The following is a 21,544-nucleotide window of genomic DNA, read 5'->3' as shown; positions in this document are numbered from 1 at the left end:
TCTGGCCTAGGCTAGAAACCAGGAAACAACTGAAGAAATGCAAAAAAAAAAAAAAAAGTTCAAAACCAGTAGATATACCTTTCTAACTATTTACTAGGATTAAAAATATTTAATGTTGATTGAGAGAGTAAAGTTCTGCTTAAGTGCAAAGTACCGACCAAAAGCAATAAAAAAAAAAATAAAAAAATCGATCTTGTTCTGGTTACTAAAGTGAATTTTGATTGAAAAAAAAAACATATTTACTGCATATCAAAAACATACATAATATTAAATCTCTTTTTCATGGATAGTGTAGGACCCACTGATAATGGGGTACTTTGACGCAGTAGTGGGCTTGAGCACGATATGGCCATATGGTGGGACTAAATGCCCATTTTTATTTATGGATTGTCTTCAGATTTGGTAGTCATTTCTTTTGCATTTGTGCGCTATTCTTTTTTAATATACATGTCTTTTGGTTCATAGCTGCAGCAGCTTTAGAAATACATGGGTATGCTCCCCCAAATTTTTTGCCTGTTTATTATGTATTAAAAACTGCATTTACAATTTTCTACGTTAATCATTCTATTCAACTACTCTATCTCCCACTAGTCCCTTCCATACTACACTATTTACTCCAAATCTGAGATTTCTGTAGTTTCCCTTACTTTCATACACTGCTCAAAAAATTAAAAGAACACTTTGAAAACACATCAGATCTCAATGGAGAAAAATATCATGCTGAATATCTATATATCTATGGACTGGGTAATGTGTTCGGAACGAAAGGATGTCATATCATTTGATGGAAATAAAAATGATTACCCTGAACTCAAAGACACCCCGAAAATCAAAGTGAAAAAAAGGATACAGTCCATTTTGTTGAAATTTCAGTGCAGCAACTCAAAATGGTCCTCAGTAGTTTGTATGGCCCCTGCGTGCTTGTATGCATGTCTGACAACGTCAGGGCATGCTCCTAATGAGACGGATGGTGTCCTGGGGTATTTCCTCCCAGATCTGGACCAGGGCATCACTGAGCTCCTGAACAGACTGAGGTGTAACCTGGCGGAATTGGATGGACCGAAACATAATGTCCCAGAAGTTTTCTACTGGATTTAGGTCAGGTGAGCGTAGGGGCCATTTAATGGTATCAATGCCTTCATCCTCCAGGAACTGACTGCATACTCTTACCACATAAGGCCGGGCATTGTTGTGCACCAGGAGGAACCCAGGACCTACTGCACAAGCATAAGGTCTGACAATGGGTCCAAAGATTTCATCCCGATACCTAATGGCAGTCAGGGTTCCATTGTCTAGCCTGTAGAGGTCTGTGCATCCCTCCATGGTTATGCCTCCCCAGACCATCACTGACCAACCACCAAACCGGTCATGCTGAACAATGTTACAAGCAGCATAATGTCCTCCACAGATTCTCCAGTTTTGGTGTTCAATGGCAAATGCCAATCGAGCTCCACAGTGCCGGGCAGTGAGCACAGGGACCATTAGAGGACGTTGGGCCCTCAAGACACCCTAATGAAGTCTGTTTCTGGTTGTTTGGTCAGAGACACCAGTGACCTGCTGGAGGTCATTTTGTAGGGCTCTGGCAGTGCTCATCCTGTTCCTCCTTGCACAAAGGAGCAGATACCGGTCCTGCTGAGGAGTTAAGGACCTTCTACGGCCCTGTCCAGCTCTCCTAGAGTAACTGTCTGTCTCCTGGAATCTCCTCCATGCTCTGGAGACTGTGCTGGGAGACATAGCAAACCTTTTGGCAATGGCATGTATTGATGGGCCATCCTGGAGGAGTTGGACTGTCTGTGCACCTCTATAGGGTCCAGGTATCACCTCATGCAACCAGCAGTGACACTGACCCTAGCCAATGCAAAACTAGTGAAAAACAGTATAAAAAGATGAGTAGGAAAACAAAATGTCAGTGGCCTCCACCTGTAAAACCATGCCTGTTCTGATGGTCATCTCATTGTAGCCCATCTAGTTTTAAATTTCCATCAAACAATGTGGTATCCTTTCGTTCCTAACACATTACCCATTACATATCAGTATAGATATCCAGCATGATAGTTTTCCCCATTAAGACCCAATGTGTTTTCAAAGTGTTCCTTTCATTTTTTATTGAGCAGTGTACATTGTGAGTTAGGAGATCCTTTGTGCCTCTGTAGCTCATTAGATGGTACAGCTAAGCATGGAATGACTCAGCTACAAAAGAGAATAATATATTGTGACATTAATCTAATTTCTCGAGGTCACATTACTGCTTTTATAAGAATAAATCTTAAACGTCCATTTCAATCTTGTTACAAAAGGAATTAAGAAATGGCAACAGTGATCAGATACTTCTGAAGCTGAATATTGATGGTTCAATCGATTAAAAAGTAATATTTTGGATTTGGGTTGATATCCAGCTGTTTGGCTCAACAATCAGCTGCTTAAATTTCAGTCCCCCCCCCCCACCACACACACACACACACACACACTTGTGGCATACCGAACCTGGTCTCGCTCACTCAGATAGTTTCTGTTTATTTCACAGCATAAAAAATATAGGAGGGCAATGCCTTTGAATTGTACAAATGGGGTGCAGAGCCAGGAACCTCAAAAAGTTTGAAAGCAGACAAGCAATGCCAGAAAGTCTTGCCCACTCCTGAAATCGCTTTTGGGTGGACTTAGCCTTTAAATGCCAATTTTGCCCAAATAAATTTACTAAGGAACTAAAAAGGGAATTACATAAAAAGGACAACGACATGTTTAACAACAAAAACTTAACCAAACTTAACCAAATACCCACCACACACACACCCCTTCCATCTAGGGGTTTACTTGCCTACTAGTGATAACAGCGGCCATTGTTTGGATTCTTTGGCCCAAGATTTTCTGCAATGCCGGCAGTGGAATAACTCCCCATTGACCTAAAAGTGACTGAACCCCTTGCGTTTCTAGGGTAGGTGTAAGGCTCTATTCAAGCTTATGGGGATTTATTCCGCACAAGCGTCTAGCATCTGAGAAAATTTCTGTCAATAAATCTGTTAAAAAAAAAAAAGTTGCCCACATTGCCCTGCCTCCTGATTTCCCCCCTGATCAACCAAAAAATATCATCAACTGGAACATGAAAGCCTGGGCTGCCCAAGAGTGTATTTATTTCTATGCAAGGAGGAAGAGGGACAGGTAGCCAAGTGACACAAACGGGACTTATCTTAGGGAGGAAGGAAGGCAACAGTGATTAGAGCAGATCATATTGACACCCCTACTCAAATCAGCCTTTGCTTAAACCCAAGTGCCACCCCTCAGCTTTCAGAGCATGTACTCCCATTGTAAGCCTTCTCTCAGCTTTCAGCTGGCAAGTAGCCAATCTATAGAAAACATGCATCTCAAATAAATTACACCGGCTGAGTTGTTGGTTTTTATTATTTTCAGAGTTCTGGAACAAATTTACTCTTGATAGTAAGGCCCCGAACTTGTGAGACTCCAAGTTGGATAACGTGAAATTCAATGTTTCCCTAGGAGTGCTGTCTTAACTGATACTACACAAGTCTGTCCGACTTCAGAAAAGTTTCCTGCACTACTTTGGTCGGACTTTGATACGACTTCAATGCCACAGAGTGTAAAAAGTCACATCAAAGTAGTATCAAAGTTGGGCTCCAAAGTTGCACTGAAAGTCGCGCGACTTTGGAGCCGGGCTAGTGTGAACCAAGCCCGATTCTGTGATGGAACTACATTTTACCTCTATGGCTTTTATGAAAACAGAGAGAAGGGTGAGTAAATATTGTAATTTGCCGCACGAATCACGCACAGGAATAAACAGTGAATTCTGCTCTCCGAGGAGTCAGGGAGGACCACAGCGCCTCTAGGCAACTGCAGAGAGGGAAACCAAATCTAATGAGTCCTCTATAGACTCTTCTGACCTACGTGTGTGTGTGATCCCATGGGGGAGAATAAAACAGCTACAGCTGAAAATAAGACATCCGAGCCAGTCCCAACTCCATCTATAGCTGAGTGTGTGACAGTGTATAGTAACACTATTTGCAAAAAAAGCTTATCAAAATATACATGTTGACAGATGTCTAAATACAAATCTGTGAGCAGACTTGCTCACACACAGAAAAAAAAAAAAAAAAAAAGTGTAATTCTGTTCAGCAAGCTTTCTAATACAAACCTTATACATATTCCTGACCATTTACTTTTTTCCACTGCAGTGAAAGCATTAAAAAAATGGAAGCAGAAAAAAGATGGGGCTTTGCGGGCTAGTGGCAGGAGAAGGATCCAACACAACGTAAATTATGTAATAGAATTCATTTATTTATTGAGTATATTAAAATATGCATGGGAATGGTTACCCATGTATAACATATAAAACATCAAACATAAAACAACGCATTGTAGAAATACTTCCCGATATGGGAATGCTGAGGACTTAAATCGGGTGATGGCGTGAGGTCTCTGGTGGAACACGGTCTAAGAGGTCCCCAGTAAGCCAACGCGTTTCCCTCGAGGCTTCCTCAGGGCCAGAGAGACCTGGACAGACCAATATTTCCAATGCGGCTACGACGGTGACAGGCACAATACAGTGCAGGAATAATTATATTGGTCCACAGTTGGTTTCAATAGGTATGTGTGAAGATGCCCAGAAGTGATAATTTTGAGATTTCAGTGGAATGGCATGTATCCGTACGCATTCATATCCATATATATAATGCCTATTCTGGCTACTGAAATGACATACCTTAATATATGTGGTATATAATCAATTGTATGGGAATATCCCAACAGCTAAGAAAATAGGGAGTCCTGTATGTCACAGGCTGTAAATAGCCAATCAAAGATATGGCAGATGGTATATGAAGTATGTAGATAGGTACAAAAGCTCAAAAGTTGCTGGGCAGCAAAAATGCCTATAAGTGGCCTATACCAGGCATGAGGCAGGTAGTGCGACTAACAATTTATATGGGTACTGAGCATTCGTAAGCCTGTAAAATATCCTCAGAGTGTGGATTCGTTCTCCTTGGATCCTTCTCCTCCCACTAGCCCGCAAAGCCCCATCTTTTTTCTGCTTCCATTTTTTGATGTTCATTATAATTAGGGGTATGGGCCTCCTATACACGGTCCTTTTTCGCGTACAGTGAAAGCAATACATGTTGTTCAAGGTTCTATGATTGGATAGTGGAAGAGTAGCAGCTTACTAATGAGGAACCTCTCTGCTCTCCTCTAGTGTAATCACCAGTTCAGTTTCATAAACTGCTTTCCAGTTCAAAACTTGCGCCCCTGCAGTCTGTTTTTTTTTTTAAGGGTTGTAGGTTATGGGCATCAAGAATGCCCTACTAGGGGCTTCAAAGAAATGGCGCATACAGCCCCATGAAAATAGACTTATTGAAGTGGTTGCTTGGCTCACGGCTCAAGTCATTCTGAATCTTCCTTGTGCCAGCCATTTCCTTAACTTGCTTCTTCTACTTAGGTGTTCTACTTCTTGGGCCTCAACTTGGACGAAGCAATGGTGGAGTAATTTGCTACCCTGCAGTGTGGTTTTAAGAGGTTGTAGGTGAACTGTGCCCAAGTAGATGCTTCTGAGAAATGTCGCCCACAGCCCCATGAAACTGGACATATTGTGGTGGTTGCTTGGCTCACAGCCAAGTCATTCTGAAACTGCCCTCTGCCAGCCATTTTCTTAACTTACCTCTTCTACTTAGGTGTTATATGTCCTGGTTCTTTACCTTCTTGCATTTTCCTTGTGTTGGGCCTTAACTTGGATGAAATGGTGGATTAACAGGAGCTGGAGCGAATGCTTCAGTCAGGACTGAAGTGCCTGTTTTTCCAGTTTCTTATACATCTATCTCCTGCCAACCATAAACCTACGTTTGCCCCATGATAGAGAACACAAGTCCTCTTTCCCGTGTGGCTGCCCTCTGCTCACTCATCCCCGGAAGTACCACCACCACCCCTCCCTCTCTGAGTTCTCTCTGCCTTTATGTGTGTGTTCAAGTCATTGTCTCCTTCTTTCTCCCTTTTTAATAAGCCCCCCACACACATTTCTGTTGCCTTCCATCATTTTCATTAGGTTGGTTGTGCACTCAATGTCTAATTTATTTTCGTGTTTTAGCATAACCAAACCTCCTGACTCTTTTGACAAACGGTTGCCTTTTCTTAACTTAACCAAAAACCCCCCACCCCTTCCATCCATGGGTTTACAATTGATAGTGGCCAATGTTTAGATCATGGGTGTCTAACCTTTTGGCTTCTCTGGGCCACATTGAGTGTAGAGAAATTTTCTCGGGCCCCATATAAAATATAAACTATATTTAAGGTATATAAGCAATAAAACGCCGCCGCGCCCTTCCAGCGCTGCTGCCCCCCCCCCCTCAGCACTAATTTAATAGAACTAGAGGATGATCCCTTCCGAGGCAGCCTCTGCCTAGCCTACAGTTAATTGGAAGCCGCTGTGGCCGTGCACCCGACCGGACTTCCTTCTTCCCCATCAAAAAAAAAAAAAAAAAATTGTCAGGGGGCAGTGGGCCGCATTGCCTGGGGCTCTGGGCCGCAGGTTGGACATGCCTGGTTTAGATCCTCTGGCCCAAAACCTCTAGACTCTTGATAAAATGGCACCTTCTCTTCCCCTTTGTTTTTTTTTGTTTTTTTGTAAAGTTGTCACCTACCCTCCCCTATTTGAAAGAGGAGTGACAAAACACCTGGGATAACAGTTCAAGTATGTTCTTTAATAACTCACAAATGTAAAAAAGCATAACCACAATAGGAGGTCCCCTGAAACCTTTTGGGTTTCTTGTGGGTATGCTTTTGCCATTTGTGGATTATTAAAATACATAATTGGGACTCCCCATCGTGTCCTTGGCATTGCTTCTGGTTTGAATATTCATATACTACTTAAGTATACCACTTGACTGGGAAGACCCCTGCTTATGGAGAGCTGCTGATCCAAGACCATTTTAAGCACGAAAAAAAAAAATTCTTCTATTATTGGGCCAGGGGGAGTCTGCACTGCATGGGGTGATTAGGGTGTGCCTGGCTCAAACAAGCTGGGGCTGATATCTTATCCCCTCACACATGTGTAAAGTGACACACCGGCTAATTCCGTACTATAACAAATCCTTCAAGTGTCCCTTTCTTTTCACTCACACATATTGATCCACCCGATTTTTTTCTTAAACTCCTCCCACTTATTTTGGCATACAAAGCTTGCTGCAATCTGTGCTTCCTCCTGCCCTCCCTCAGGTTTTCCTCAGTCAAAAGGTGACAATCCTGCGCCCCCCCCCCAATCACTGAGATTCATTAGAAAACTGTAAAATGCTAAAAACTGAATTTGGGAACAGATATTAATCTTTTGGGAAAACCGTTTCAATTCTCCAGGAAAAAGGGTAAGTTTACATATTTCAAATATAAGTCGGCCTCTGGGGTGGTGCCATTATATTTCCTAAGAGGTCCCAAAAGCATAGAAAAAAAAAAAAATCAACCCCCTCATACTCCCTTTAGGGGGCAGTGCCTGAGTCACAACCTTCGAATCAATTTCCGCACATTTTATTAAATGTATGTGCACCAAAACACACCACAAAAAAATAATTTATAAAAAAAAAGAAAACCCGCAAAAAACCTGTTAAATACACATTAGATAATTGTAATATTAAACACAAGTGCCTGATGTGTTGAAAACAATAAAAGTCTAGCGGATACTCAACCACAGTGGCAATACCAAGGGAGAGGAGATCGTAGGGAACAAGGTTCCTCTAGTTTCGTGAGTCACTGGGGTAGCGATCCATTTGGATGCTGCTGTTCCATGTGAAGAAAATGAGAACCAAATTGGAGTTCTTTACCAATCAGAATGCTTGTTTAATATTTTCATAAAAAAGAAGCGTGAAAGCTGGTTGACCAGGACAAAAACTCAAATTTTGTGCATATTTTTCTTCTGTCCAGTTTTCATCAGCCCCCAAGGTTCTTATAGAATTTATGGTCCCTGGATGCACCAGGTAAGACAATCAGTTCCTTAGACACGGTGATTAATCTGAACTCCTTACCTTCTGCCACAAGGCCTCACGAGAAGCCAGCGAGGAGCAGGCCGCCACGAACCAGCAGTTCCCAACCTGTCCCTGATGCAAGTCGTGTGAGCTGATGCCATCCACGAAGAGGCGAGGGTCACTGCAGTACTCCTGTGGGGAGAGAACAAGAGGAACGAGTGAGCAGCAGGAATCTTCTATAAAGAGCAAAAGCGTGACATGTGTCCGAGTATTTCAGATAAACTGGCTACTGAAATGTGTTTCTTGGATTCATTTCTCAAAAGTAGCAGGAAAACATAAAATGAGGTTGAATTTTTTTTTTTTTTATTTATGAAAGATTCCATATTATTCCTTATTATTATGAATTTTACCTTTTGTACTCCAACCAGAACCAAAACCATTTGAAGTCCAACCAAAGATCTTCAAATATCCATAAAAAAATAAATAGAAAATTGTGTCCAGTGCCCACCACCTACCCAGAGTTGCATTTATTTTTCTAAGTTGTCAACCCCAAAAGGTGTCACTTTTACTCATCCCTTTCTATCTTTTGCCAAGTTGTTAGCCACTCCGCCCCCACCCCCATCTTTTAGCAGTGTTACTATTTTATATAATGAGTGTGGTTTGATACACAAAGGACATATGCAACAAGAAATGATTAACGTATCATTGCATAAGTGTTTTTATTCTGATATCTGTCTTATAGTAGATTTGTAATATTGCAAATTTTACCTTTGCTGTACTCCTAATGAAGTGGGCCCCTGTTTCATAAAACCCATAGAGAATTATTGTATTCCCACCATTGATTTATGTAGCAACCTTGCACTTCGATATATGGAAGTTCTGTATATGGTTGTTGTAAATGGGGTTGTTTATGTTGGAACAACAACAGCAAAGTTGCTTTTTATAATGTGACTATTCACTGTATGCATTATACCCGTCTAGGCAGCAGGTGGCGCTGTAGTATTATAGTGTAATGTACATGTACAGTGGGTACGGAAAGTATTCAGACCCCCTTAAATTTTTCACTCTTTGTTATATTGCAGCCATTTGCTAAAATCATTTAGGTTCATTCTTCTTCCTCATGAATGTACACATAGCACCCCATACTGACAGAAAAACACAGAATTGTTGCAGATTTATTAAAAAAGAAAAACTGAAATATCACATGGTCCTAAGTATTCAGACCCTTTGCTCAGTATTTAGTAGAAGCCCCCTTTTGATCTAATACAGCCAGGAGTCTTTTTGGGAAAGATGCAACAAGTCTTTCACACCTGGATTTGGGGATCCTCTGCCATTCCTCCTTGCAGATCCTCTCCAGTTCAGTCAGGTTGGATGGTAAACGTTGGTGGACAGCCATTTTTAGGTCTCTCCAGAGATGCTCAATTGGGTTTAAGTCAGGGCTCTGGCTGGGCCATTCAAGAACAGTCACGGAGTTGTTGTGAAGCCACTCCTTCGTTATTTTAGCTGTGTGCTTAGGGTCATTGTCTTGTTGGAAGGTAAACCTTCGGCCCAATCTGAGGTCCAGAGCACTCTGGAGAAGGTTTTTGTCCAGGATATCCCTGTACTTGGCCGCATTCATCTTTCCCTCGATTGCAACCAGTCCTGTCCCTGCAGCTGAAAAACACCCCCACAGCATGATGCTGCCACCACCATGCTTCACTGTTGGGACTGTACTGGACAGGTGATGAGCAGTGCCTGGTTTTCTCCACACATATCGCTTAGAATTAAGGCCAAAAAGTTCTATTTTGGTCTCATCAGACCAGAGAATCGTATTTCTCACCATCTTGGAGTCCTTCAGGTGTTTTTTAGCAAACTCCATGCGGGCTTTCATGTGTCTTACACTGAGGAGAGGCTTCCGTCGGGCCACTCTGCCATAAAGCCCCGACTGGTGGAGGGCTGCAGTGATGGTTGACTTTCTACAACTTTCTCCCATCTCCTGACTGCATCTCTGAAGCTCAGCCACCGTGATCTTTGGGTTCTTCTTTACCTCTCTCACCAAGGCTCTTCTCCCCCGATAGCTCAGTTTGGCCGGACGGCCAGCTCTAGGAAGGGTTCTGGTCGTCCCAAACGTCTTCCATTTGAGGATTATGGAGGCCACTGTGCTCTTAGGAACCTTAAGTGCAGCAGAAATCTTTTTGTAACCTTGGCCAGATCTGTGCCTTGCCACAATTCTGTCTCTGAGCTCTTCAGGCAGTTCCTTTGACCTCATGATTCTCATTTGCTCTGACATGCATTGTGATCTGGAAGGTCTTATATAGACAGGTGTGTGGCTTTCCTAATCAAGTCCAATCAGTATAATCAAACACAGCTGGACTCAAATGAAGGTGTAGAACCATCTCAAGGATGATCAGAAGAAATGGAAAGCACCCGAGTTAAATATATGAGTGTCACAGCAAAGGGTCTGAATACTTAGGACCATGTGATATTTCAGTTTTTCTTTTTTAATAAATCTGCAACAATGTCAACAATTCTGTGTTTTTCCGTCAATATGGGGAGCTGTGTGTACATTCATGAGGAAGAAGAATGAACTTAAATGATTTTAGCAAATGGCTGCAATATAACAAAGAGTGAAAAATTTAAGGGGGTCTGAATACTTTCCGTACCCACTGTATATCTATAGTATGATGCTATCGGAGGAAGCACTATCTTTCTCTGTATATGTTCTTGTAGGTTTCTGCTTCCTATTCTGTGTAAAGATATGTTGAGTTCCTGTCTCTATGATGTGAAGACATGTATTGCTATCCATTCAAGTAAAGCAGTTATCTGTATTCAAGAAGCTTCCAGCGCATCGTTTCAATACTCTGCCAACAGGTTATGGGCCCAGGCACCGGAGAGAATACTACAAGTCAGTGAGTACTGTATACAAGCTGCTGAAATATAGCAAGTGGTTCAGATGTGAAGTTTGCAATCCCAAAACTGAACAATGCCAATTACCAGCTGTGGAAGTTCAAGCTCGAAATGCTTCTCAGCAAGGATGACTTGCAGCAAGTGCTGAATACAGACAGACCACAAAGGGAGAGACAGAGGAATGGGATAGAAAAGACAGACCGCTTGCTAGTGGAAGCTGACCAGCTTATCCACAAGGACAGAAAAAACGGCCAAAAAGGTATGTGGTGTGGACTTCATTACAAAAACTGCATGAGCGTACAAGCCCAAACAGCAAGCTGTTTCTGCTAAGAAAGCTGTATAAGATGAGACTATAAAGCGGCCAGCAAGTGTGTGACCACGGGAAAGCTATGCTAGAAATCAAAGAGTAGCTGCATGCCATCGGAGAGGACATCAAAAGACAACCATATTGTGGCCCTGCTCCTCTGCAGCCTTCCAGAGACATATACTGTTTTTATTAACACTTTAGAAACCAAACTCAGCAGGAGCTAACACTAGACTATGTCAAAGGCAAATTCATTGAGAAATATGACAGAAGGAAAGAGAATACGCACCATGATGACAAAGGCACAAAGCACAACGAGGAAAGCAGACCCTGTTTTCGCTGTAAAAGGACCGGTCACTTAAATGATTGTTCTATCTGGAAAGCCGAGCAAGGTAAGCAGAGCTATCCACAAAAGAAAGCGTCAAAGCAGCCACAAAGGAAACTTCAGACACTTTATGGAGTGGCACCTTTAAAGTAACACAGAGCGGCAAGCCACGTGGCTGGTGCACAGACTCAGAAGCAACAAGCCACATGACTAGTGATGGGACCTTCTTCACAAACCTTGATTACAGTGTAAAAGACAAAGTTTTCCTAGCAAACAGGAAAAGCATCACTGCAGAAGGTAAAGGACGGGGCTTCCCGAACTGCATTACACCACAAGGAGGCAAGCACAGTATCCTTATAAAGAAATTGCTGTATGTTCCAGAATTAGAAGGCAATCGTCTATCAGTGAAAAGTCTTGCAAAAAATGGTCTCACAGTTAAGTTCCAGGGTGATGAATTCACAATTCACAATAACTGGATGATCACCTATACAGGCTCATCACCACAGATCAGCAAGCCAATTAAGGGCTCTTTCACACGGACGTTCTGTATGTCCGTAAATCACCCCATCCGTTTACGGGTGATATACGGACATAACGAATGTCTATGGGATTGCGGATGATTTTCGTCCTTTCAGTTCTGTTCCGTTTTTTGGAACGGAACAGAACCCTATTTTTGTTCCATTTAAAAAATGGAACGGACGCACAATCGGATGTCAGCGGTGTCATCCGCTGACATCCGCAATCCCATAGACATACATTATGTCCGTATATCATCCACAAACGGATGGGATGATATGTGGACATACGGACCAGATGACACAAGTGTCACCCGTGTCCGTGAAAAAAAAAAAAAAGTGCCGCAGCGGATCGCAATACGGTCCGCCCCGTGTGAAAGAGCCCATAGTCTCTAATGACCCACACAGAAAATGTATTAATTTATGGCACAGAAGTCCAGAAGCTATACAGGACATTATAAAGAGAAGATTTGACAATAGTGCCTGGCAAAGTGCTCATAAAATGCAAGTGCTGTATTGAAGCAAAAGCCACATTTCCTACCCTTCCACAGACTTCTCAAAGAAAAACCACCCATTTCCTGCAGTTCATACACAGTGATGTATGCGGTCCAATGAAAACTCCCACGTCAGGCGGGAACAGATATCTACTGAGTTTCATTGAGGACTATTCCAGGTACACAACTACTTATCTGATGAAACACAAGAATGAAACATCAGAGAAACGTCAAGAGTTTGTTGCCATGCCTAGCGACAAATTCCAACGGAAACCAGGAATAATATGCACCAACAAATGGGGGAGAATAGATAAGCAAATGTAGCACTACCCCCTTGAGGGTTGCTGTTAAGTGTATGTTCTTCTGCACTGCTCTTACCCTGTGAACCGTCCAGCCCTCCTGACACTCTAGGTTCAGACATGTTGTATTTATCGTAACCCACTTTATGACCGGAAGGATTTGCCTCCTTAAAGAGGTTGTAAACCCCAAAAACATTTTTTTTTTCTTTTTGCAACCTGAAAGAGAAACACATAATGAGCTAGTACGCATTGCATACTAGCTCATTATGAAATACTTACCTTAGAACGAGCCCCCGCCGTGCCGTCCGCTTACCTGTATGACGGGCGACATGTCCAGTCGCTCGTCTTCCGGGATCGCGGCATCCGGCCATCTGATTGGCCGGAGCCGCGGTGACGGTCACGGCACGGGGCTCTTAAGAAACAGCACCAGCGGCCGTTCCTTCAGAGAGCATGCGCAGTGACGTCACTGGCTGCATGTAAGGTAAATATCTCCTAAACGGTACATGTTTAGGAGATATTTACAGTACCTATAGGTAAGCCTTATCATAGGCTTACCTATAGGTACAACTTGCAGAGGAGGGTTTACTTCCTCTTTAATGAAGAGGCCACTTTTTTCAACTTGGCACTGCGTGACTGACAATTGCGCGATCGTGTGACGCTATACCCAAACAAAATTTGGTGGTATTTGATCACCTGAGTGATTTTTATTTTTTTGCGCTATACACAAAAAAAAAAAAAGAGCGACAAATCTGAAAAAAAAAAAAAAAATCAATATTTTTCACATTCTGCTATATAACATTCCCCAAAAAAAAAAAAATTAAAAATCTAAATTTAAAATTTTATGCCAATTTGTTTTCTGCTACATATTTTTGGTACAAAAAAAAAAAAAAATCACAATAAGCGTATTTTGATTGGTTTGCGTAAAAGTTGCGTCTACTAACTACGGCAAAGATTTGTTATTTTTATGGTTTTTTTTTTTTTTTTACTAGTAATGGCGGCAATCTGCGATTTTTTGCGGGACTGCGACATTGTGGTGGACAGATCGGACCTCTGACTGACATTTTTGACACTTTTGAGAGGACCAGTGACATTACTACAGTAATCAGTGCTAAAAATATGCACTGTTACTGTAATAATGACACTGGCAGGGAAGGGGTTAACATTGTGGGTGATCAAGGGGTTAAATGTGAGCCTAGGGGAGGGATTCTAACTGTGGGGGGGGGGCGTGGCTTGTGAAATGACCATAGAGACCTGTGTTCTATAGAAGGATCACAGGGGCTCTGTGATCATTTCAGAGAGAAGAACAGTCAGCTGTGTTTACAACAGCAGACCATCCTTCTCTCTCAGCACGGAACAACCTCAGGTGTCAGGTGGCAATCAAAGCTGCCTGCCTGCTGAATCGGCTTCCCTGACGAGTGGGGGTGCCCCCTAGTCTCCTGCTCGCGACCGCCATACAGTTACGGCAGTTTGCGCAGGAGAGGCTGCCTGCTGCAGTACATGTGCTGCGGGCAGTCGTAAAGAGGGTAAGTAATACACTAACACAATCTGAATGAGTTTTTAGCTTTTACTCAAATGATAAACGAGTAGAATTTGTCAGTCAGCTAAACCCTAAATAAACAGAGTAAATAGAGTTCAGCGAAATTGACATCAAGAGAGCGGAAAACAGATTTGTTAGAACATCAAATTAAATCAATAAACACTATCTTAATCACCCATACATTATCATTATTAAATACTCAAACCAAACCCCAGGCCGGCCTATACTACCAGTATCCTAACGAGGGATACGGTGGTCTAGATACCAGTAACGTGTCCCCTTTAAGAGCAACAGTGTAATAATGTCCCTCTTGCAAGGCCTTGCTAAAGTCTTAACCGGCAGTTGGAGCTCAGTTAATAACAGTTTCCAGTATGACAATGTATAGCAAGAAATGCAGGGTAGCCGATTATAATCCTAAGAGATTTTGGTAACTGATTCAGTTGCATAGGGTCAGTATTCAATGTAATAGAGAACTGTAACAAGTGTGGTCTGAACTTCGAGTGCCCTCTCACCAAAGCCTGATGTCCGTCACTAAGGGTCCTGGGGAAACAAGCGATGCGATCCTCCACGCTCTGCGGCCTCAGGATGGCTGCGCTCTGCTATCTCAGGGTGTCTTACTAAAACTCCGCTCGATCAGCGGTACTGCAGGGATGTCCGCTCCGTTCCGCAAGCTTCCAGCGTTTAATTTCTATACTCAGCCAACAGTCTAGAGGGCTCCAGATAACCGCAAGAGGCCCTAACCCATGGTGTAAATTGGGGTTGCATTTACTTGCAGAAGTTCTTTGTATTTTTATTTTTCATTATTTGTGTATTGCTGGTTTTGATTTTTAGAATTTTCATTTTTTCCCTATATTTTCCTGCTAAATAAAACATTGAGACTAATGCCTAGTATTCATGATCAGAAAATCGGACGAAAAATCCTGCTTTCAAAGCGAACGTACGATAAATCATTGTTAACACACTGCTTTAGAAAGCAACCAATCACGACAATTCATGCGAAAATATATGAAGGGACAAACATGAAAATTTTCCTCATACAATACCAGAACAAATAATTTAATTTAACCACTTGTCGACTGCCCTATAGCCAAATGACGGCTACAGTGCAGTCGTCTAGTTCTGGGAAGCGGCCCCGTGATCGTGCGCCAGCTGCTGGGCGCGGACGGCACGCTCTGTGATCGTAGTGTCCTCCAGACACTGCTGATCACAGATTGAGGTAAAGAGCCAATCAGTGGCTATTTACCACATGATCAACTGTGTTCAATCACAGTTGATCACAGAGGTAAAACAGATGCCGGTTATCGGCACTCCTTTCCTCATGCAGACAGCTTGGAGGAGAGGAGAACAGATCCGATAACCAGCTTCTCTAAAAAGGGACATTTACACTGATTGGAATCAGGGCACTGATTATCAGTGTACTAATTATCAGTGCAGTCCCCACCAGTTCGGCATCATCAGCGTCCCATCAGTTCGGCCTCATCAGCGGCCAACAGTGGGACCTCATCAGCGGCCAACAGTGGGACCTCATCAGCGGCCAACAGTGGGACCTCATCAGCGGCCAACAGTGGGACCTCATCAGCGGCCAACAGTGGGACCTCATCAGCGGCCAACAGTGGGACCTCATCAGCGGCCAACAGTGGGACCTCATCAGCGGCCAACAGTGGGACCTCATCAGCGGCCAACAGTGGGGCCTCATCAGCGGCCAACAGTGGGGCCTCATCCGCGGCCAACAGTGGGGCCTCATCCGCGGCCAACAGTTGGGCCTCATCCGCGGCCAACAGTGGGGCCTCATCCGCGCCCAACAGTGCGGCCTCATCCGCGCCCAACAGTGCGGCCTCATCCGCGCCCAACAGTGCGGCCTCATCCGCGCCCAACAGTGCGGCCTCATCCGCGCCCAACAGTGCGGCCTCATCCACGCCCAACAGTGCTGCCTCATCCGCGCCCAACAGTGCGGCCTCATCCGCGCCCAACAGTGCGGCCTCATCAGCGCCCAACAGTGAAGGCGAAAAATTACCTGGCTGCTAAATTCTATAACAAACTATTAAAATGCTTTTTTTCTTCAAAAAAAAAATAAAAACCAGTGGTGATTAAATACCAAATAAAAGCTCTATTTGTGTGAAATAAAATCGTAAGACCACGCATGCTCGGAAACTAAATACATTACAATACAACACATCACATCACTTCTGAAGTTGTATTCAGTCGTATACTAATTTTTGTAACTTTAGTAACCTCTTCATTTTTGATATGAGACTAGCATGCAAAATAACCCCAAAAAACGGATGATCATTCGTCCGATAATTTCATTGTGTTTATGAGGCTAAAGTCAAGCTTCCCACTGTTGCAGGTTAGGGACAGCGTGTCAATCGCACGCGTTACCGCACCCACTCTTTTGCAGATTTCTTGATTTCTGGCACCCCTATGCATCTGAAAACAGAGCATTTTCAGGCGCATGAAACCATGCGGTTTTAGTGGGACTGCGATTTTGAACAGGTGCAGGGACCCTGACATGAATCGCTATTGAAATTAATGGGCTGCTGTGCTCACATAAATGCGGCATGCAGAAAACCCAACAATGATTGCTCAGCAAAATAAAGCATGGAGACATGGATGGATGGGGGAGTTTGCTTTGAATAATAAAAACAAATTAAATAGCGTTTTTAATTTGTGGTGCTCAGATGCCGTGAAGATCCACTTTAAGAATTCTGGCTACACAGAGGAAATTATGCTAATATTTGTCACAATAACAAGGATTCTTCACCCCTGAGGAAGTAATCGGGTTAATTAATCCTCTGAAGAACAAGCACCAACACTTGTGTCCGGGTGTGATTTATCACCAGGGAGCACAGATACCCCACAACATCTTTAAAAGCTGATCATTAAAGTCAGGGCCGCTGATAGGGCAGTACAGCCAGCCCCCCTGTACTGGGCACCATCATTTCAAAACTACAAAAAGAAAATATAAAAGCTACGAAAAAAAAAAAATGGGGTAGTATAAAAGGGAGGGAGTCCTGTGTAATGATGGGGTAATATAAGGGAAGGGATCCTATGTATTGATGGGGGTTGTATAAGAGAGGGGGTCCTGTGTAATAATGGGGGTAGTATGAAGAGGGGGTCTGGTGTAATAATGGAGGTGCTATGGGAAGGGGGTCTGGTGTAATGATGGAGGAGGGGGGTCCTGTGAAATGATGGGGGTAGTATAGGGGAGGGGGGTCTTGTGTAATGATGGGGTAATATAAGGGAAGGGATCCTATGTATTGATGGGGGTTGTATAAGAGAGGGGGTCCTGTGTAATAATGGGGGTAGTATGAAGAGGGGGTCTGGTGTAATAATGGAGGTGCTATGGGAAGGGGTCCTGTGAAATGATGGGGGTAGTATAGGGGAGGGGGGTCTTGTGTAATGATGGGGTAATATAAGGGAAGGGATCCTATGTATTGATGGGGGTAATATGGAGAGGGGGTCTGGTGTAATAATAGGGGTAGTATGGGGAGCAGTGGTGTATTTTGGTTTCATGCTGCCCTAGGCAAGACTAAAATTGGGCTCCCCCCTTCCCATGTAAATTTGCCCCACTCCTTCAGTTTTAACGGATGTGACTCCCTCCAAAATTGGAGGAGAGAGAGAGATAGAGAGAGAGATAGAGAGATAGAGAGATAGAGAGATAGAGAGATAGAGAGATAGAGAGATAGAGAGATAGAGAGATAGAGAGATAGAGAGATAGAGAGATAGAGAGATAGAGAGATAGAGAGATAGAGAGATAGAGAGATAGAGAGAGAGATAGAGAGATAGAGAGATAGAGAGATAGATAGAGAGATAGAGAGAGAGAGAGAGAGACGGCTCTAGCAACCAGTGGCCAAAAGGGTCTCAGGTGGAGGGGGGGCTGCTTTTTTGCTGCCCCCCTGCAAAGTGCCGCCCTAGGCCTGGGCCTTGTCGGCCTAGGCCAAAATACAGCACTGATGGGGAGGGGGGGTCTGGTTTAATGATGGAGGAGGGGGTCCTGTGAAATGATGGGAGCAGTATGGGGAGGGGCCCTTTGTATTGATAGAGGAGGGGGTCCTGTGTAATGTGAGAGCGAACCTGCATGGGAGGGGGGGGGGCTGGGGGAAAAAAATGTCTGGTGGTAACATCCTACTTTACATACACAAGTACTTTTAGCAAGACCCATTATAAAAGAATAGAGGGGGGGGGGGGGGGAAGAACAGGAAGAGAAAAAAGGGATGGACAGCACAGAAAAAAGTAATGTAGTATGAGCGAGATAAAACAAACAACTACTAAAAGCCATTCTAAAGATCAATTTTCCTTTGCTGACTTAAGTACGCAGCAAAACCTTGTCTGCAAATGCCCCGAGGGTCAAACAGTGAGTGCCATAGGGTCACAGGATGGGTACCAGGAACGCATTGGTTAACTCTACATCACATAGGTTTAACCACTAGGTGGCAATATAATGCGGTATAAATGCAGTAGTGTAAAAACCTCCTTTTACAACCACTTTAAGACTAGCACCAGTGATGTAATGATACCAATAGCAGCCCAAGTAGCTGGCATGTGGTCTTGGGTACGATGGTGGCTCTATGAAAGAGGCTGTTAAGCTAAATGGTGAAGTTCTCAGTATAGAGGGGGCTGAAGTCAGACCTCTGAATGCAGGCTAGGCACAGATCCCCTCTATGCCGTAAGAAGCAGTTACAGTGCAACCGGAAAGTATTCACAGTGCTTCACTTTTCCACATTTTATGTTATGTTACAGCCTTATTCCAAAATTGATTAAATTCATTATTTTCCTCAAAAACCTACAAACAATACCCCATAATGACAGCGTGAAAGCAGTTTGCTTGAAATCTTTGCAAATTTAATAAAAATAAAAAGCAAAAAAAAAAAAAAATCCCATGTACATCAGTATTCACACAGTCTTTGCCATGACACTCAAAATTTTGCTCAGGTGCATCCTGTTTCCACTGATCATCTTCGAGATGTTTTTACAACTTGATTGGAGTCCATCTGTGGTAAAATGAGTTGATTGGACATGATTTGGCATAGCACACACCTGTCTATATAAGGTCCCACAGTTAACAGTGAATGTCAGAGAACAAACCAAGCCATGAAGTCCAAGGAATTGTCTGTAGACTCTTCAGAGACAGGATTGTATGGAGGCACAGATCTGGGGAAGGGTACAGAAACATTTATGCAGCATTGAAGGTCCCAATGAGCACAGTGGCCTTCATCAGTCATAAACGGAAGAAGTTTGGAACCACCAGGACTCTTCCTAAAGCGGGCCGCCTGGCCAAACTGACCGATTGGGGAAGAAAGGCCTAAGTCAGGGAGATGACCAAGAACCCCCATGGTCACTCTGACAGAGCTCCAGCGTTTCTCTGTGGAGAGAGGAGAACCTTCCAGAAGAACAACCATCTCTCCAGCACTCCACCAATCAGGCCTGTATGGTAGAGTTGCCAGATGGAAGCCACGCCTCAGTAAAAAGGCACATGACAGTCTGCCTGGAGTTTGCCAAAAGGCACCTGAAGGACTCTCAGACCATGAGAAACAAAATTCTCTGGTCTGATGAAACAAATATTGAATTATTTGGCCTGAATGGCAAGCGTCAGTCTGGAGAAAACCAGGCACCATTCATCACCTGAATACCATCCCTACAGTGAAGCATGGTGGTGGCAGCATCATGCTGTGGGGATGTTTTTCAGCAGCAGAAACTAGGAGACTAGTCAGGATCGAGGGAAAGATGAATGCAGCAATGTACAGAGACATCCTTGATGAAAACCTGCTCCAGAGCGCTATGGACCTCAGACTGGGGTGAAGGTTCATCTTCCAACAGGACAACAACCCTAAGCACACAGCCAAGATAACAAAGGAGAGGCTACGGAACAACTCTATGAATGTCCATGAGTGGCCCAGCTAGAGACCAGAGTGAACATCTCTGGAGAGATCTGAAAATGGCTGTGCACCGACGCTCCCCATCCAACCTGATGGAGCTTGAGAGGTCCTGCAAAGAAGAATGGGAGAAACTGTCCAATAATAGGTGTACCAAGCTTATAGCATCATATTCAAAAAGACTTGAGGCTGTAATTGGTGCCAAAGGAGCTTCAACAAAGTACAGGCATACCCCGCTTTAAGTACACTCACTTTACATACACTCGCGAGTAAGGACACAGCTTGTTCAGCTTGGCATGACACTACTCCCGGTTTTTAACATTGGCTTCTATGGGAAATCTTGGTCAGCTTGACATGGCACTGCTCCCAAACCATAAGTGACAGGGATACCAAACTTAGGGAGCACAGAGAGGGGACCCAGGACTACAACATATCCTTTTTGTGGCCGGCCAGCTTGCCTAGGTAATCTACCATGTCATAGTCCTGGGTCCCCTAACATGCTCCCCAAGCTTGGTGTCCTTGTCACATGGTTTGGGAGCAATGCCATGTCAAGCTGACCAAGATTTCCTATGGAGCTAGTGTATTTACATGCATTAAGAAATGAAAAAAGGTATTGCTTCACTTTAAGTACATTTTCATTTTACATACATGCTCCGGTCCCATTCTGTACTTAAAAGTGGGGTATGCCTGTATTGAGCAAAGGCTGTGAATACTTATGTACATGGGATTTTTTTTTTCCGTTTTTAATTTTTAATAAATTTGCAAAGATTTCAAACAAACTTCTTTCATGTCATCATTGTGGGATATTGTTTGTAGAATGTTGAGGAAAAAACTATAAAATGTAATCCATTTTGGAATAGGGCTGGGACAAAATGTGGAAAAAGTGAAGCTCTGAAAACTTTCCGGATGCACTGTAGTATGGGGTCTTAACCCCGAAACTCTGCTATAGACAGAATTGAACCCTGTATGTATGTCTAATGCAGTCACAAATCCCAGGGCTTGTCGTCTGCTAAAACATTATAATAAAGCCGAGGAAGCTAGAGATCTAAAAATTTGTGTGTTTTGTCAGAATTTTCAATGTCATGATGAGGATTGTTCTACAACCAGAACCTTCACTCCCAGCACTGCTCCATAGTATTGTGCTGCCCGTCCCCGATTTAGACATTGTTCATGTTAAGATCAATGAAAGGTCGATTTACTAAGACTGTGCAAAATCTGGTGCAGCTCTGCATAGAAACCAATCAGCTTCCAGGCTTTTATTGTCAAAGCTTAACCACTTAAGCCCCGGAAGATTTTACCCCCTTCCTGACCAGGGCCTTTTTTGCGATTCGGCACTCCGTGATTTTAACGGACAGTTGCGCGGTC

General features: G+C 43.4%; 1 protein-coding gene across 1 annotated transcript in view; it reads right to left on the bottom strand.

The window, feature by feature from the left end:
* Positions 1-21,544, bottom strand: part of CAPN5 (calpain 5) — a 192,280-nt gene that overhangs the window by 61,371 nt on the left and 109,365 nt on the right. The window contains exon 3 of the mRNA XM_082245916.1: positions 8,007-8,138. Coding sequence (XP_082102042.1) covers positions 8,007-8,138 — 132 coding nt within the window. The remainder of the gene's footprint in view (positions 1-8,006; positions 8,139-21,544) is intronic.

The sequence above is a fragment of the Pelophylax lessonae genome (assembly GCF_965119305.1).
Source record: "Pelophylax lessonae genome assembly, chromosome: 2".
Classification (NCBI taxonomy): Eukaryota; Metazoa; Chordata; class Amphibia; order Anura; family Ranidae; genus Pelophylax; species Pelophylax lessonae.
The sequence above is the reverse complement of the archived record's forward strand: the minus strand, read 5'-3'. Positions and strand labels throughout refer to the sequence as shown.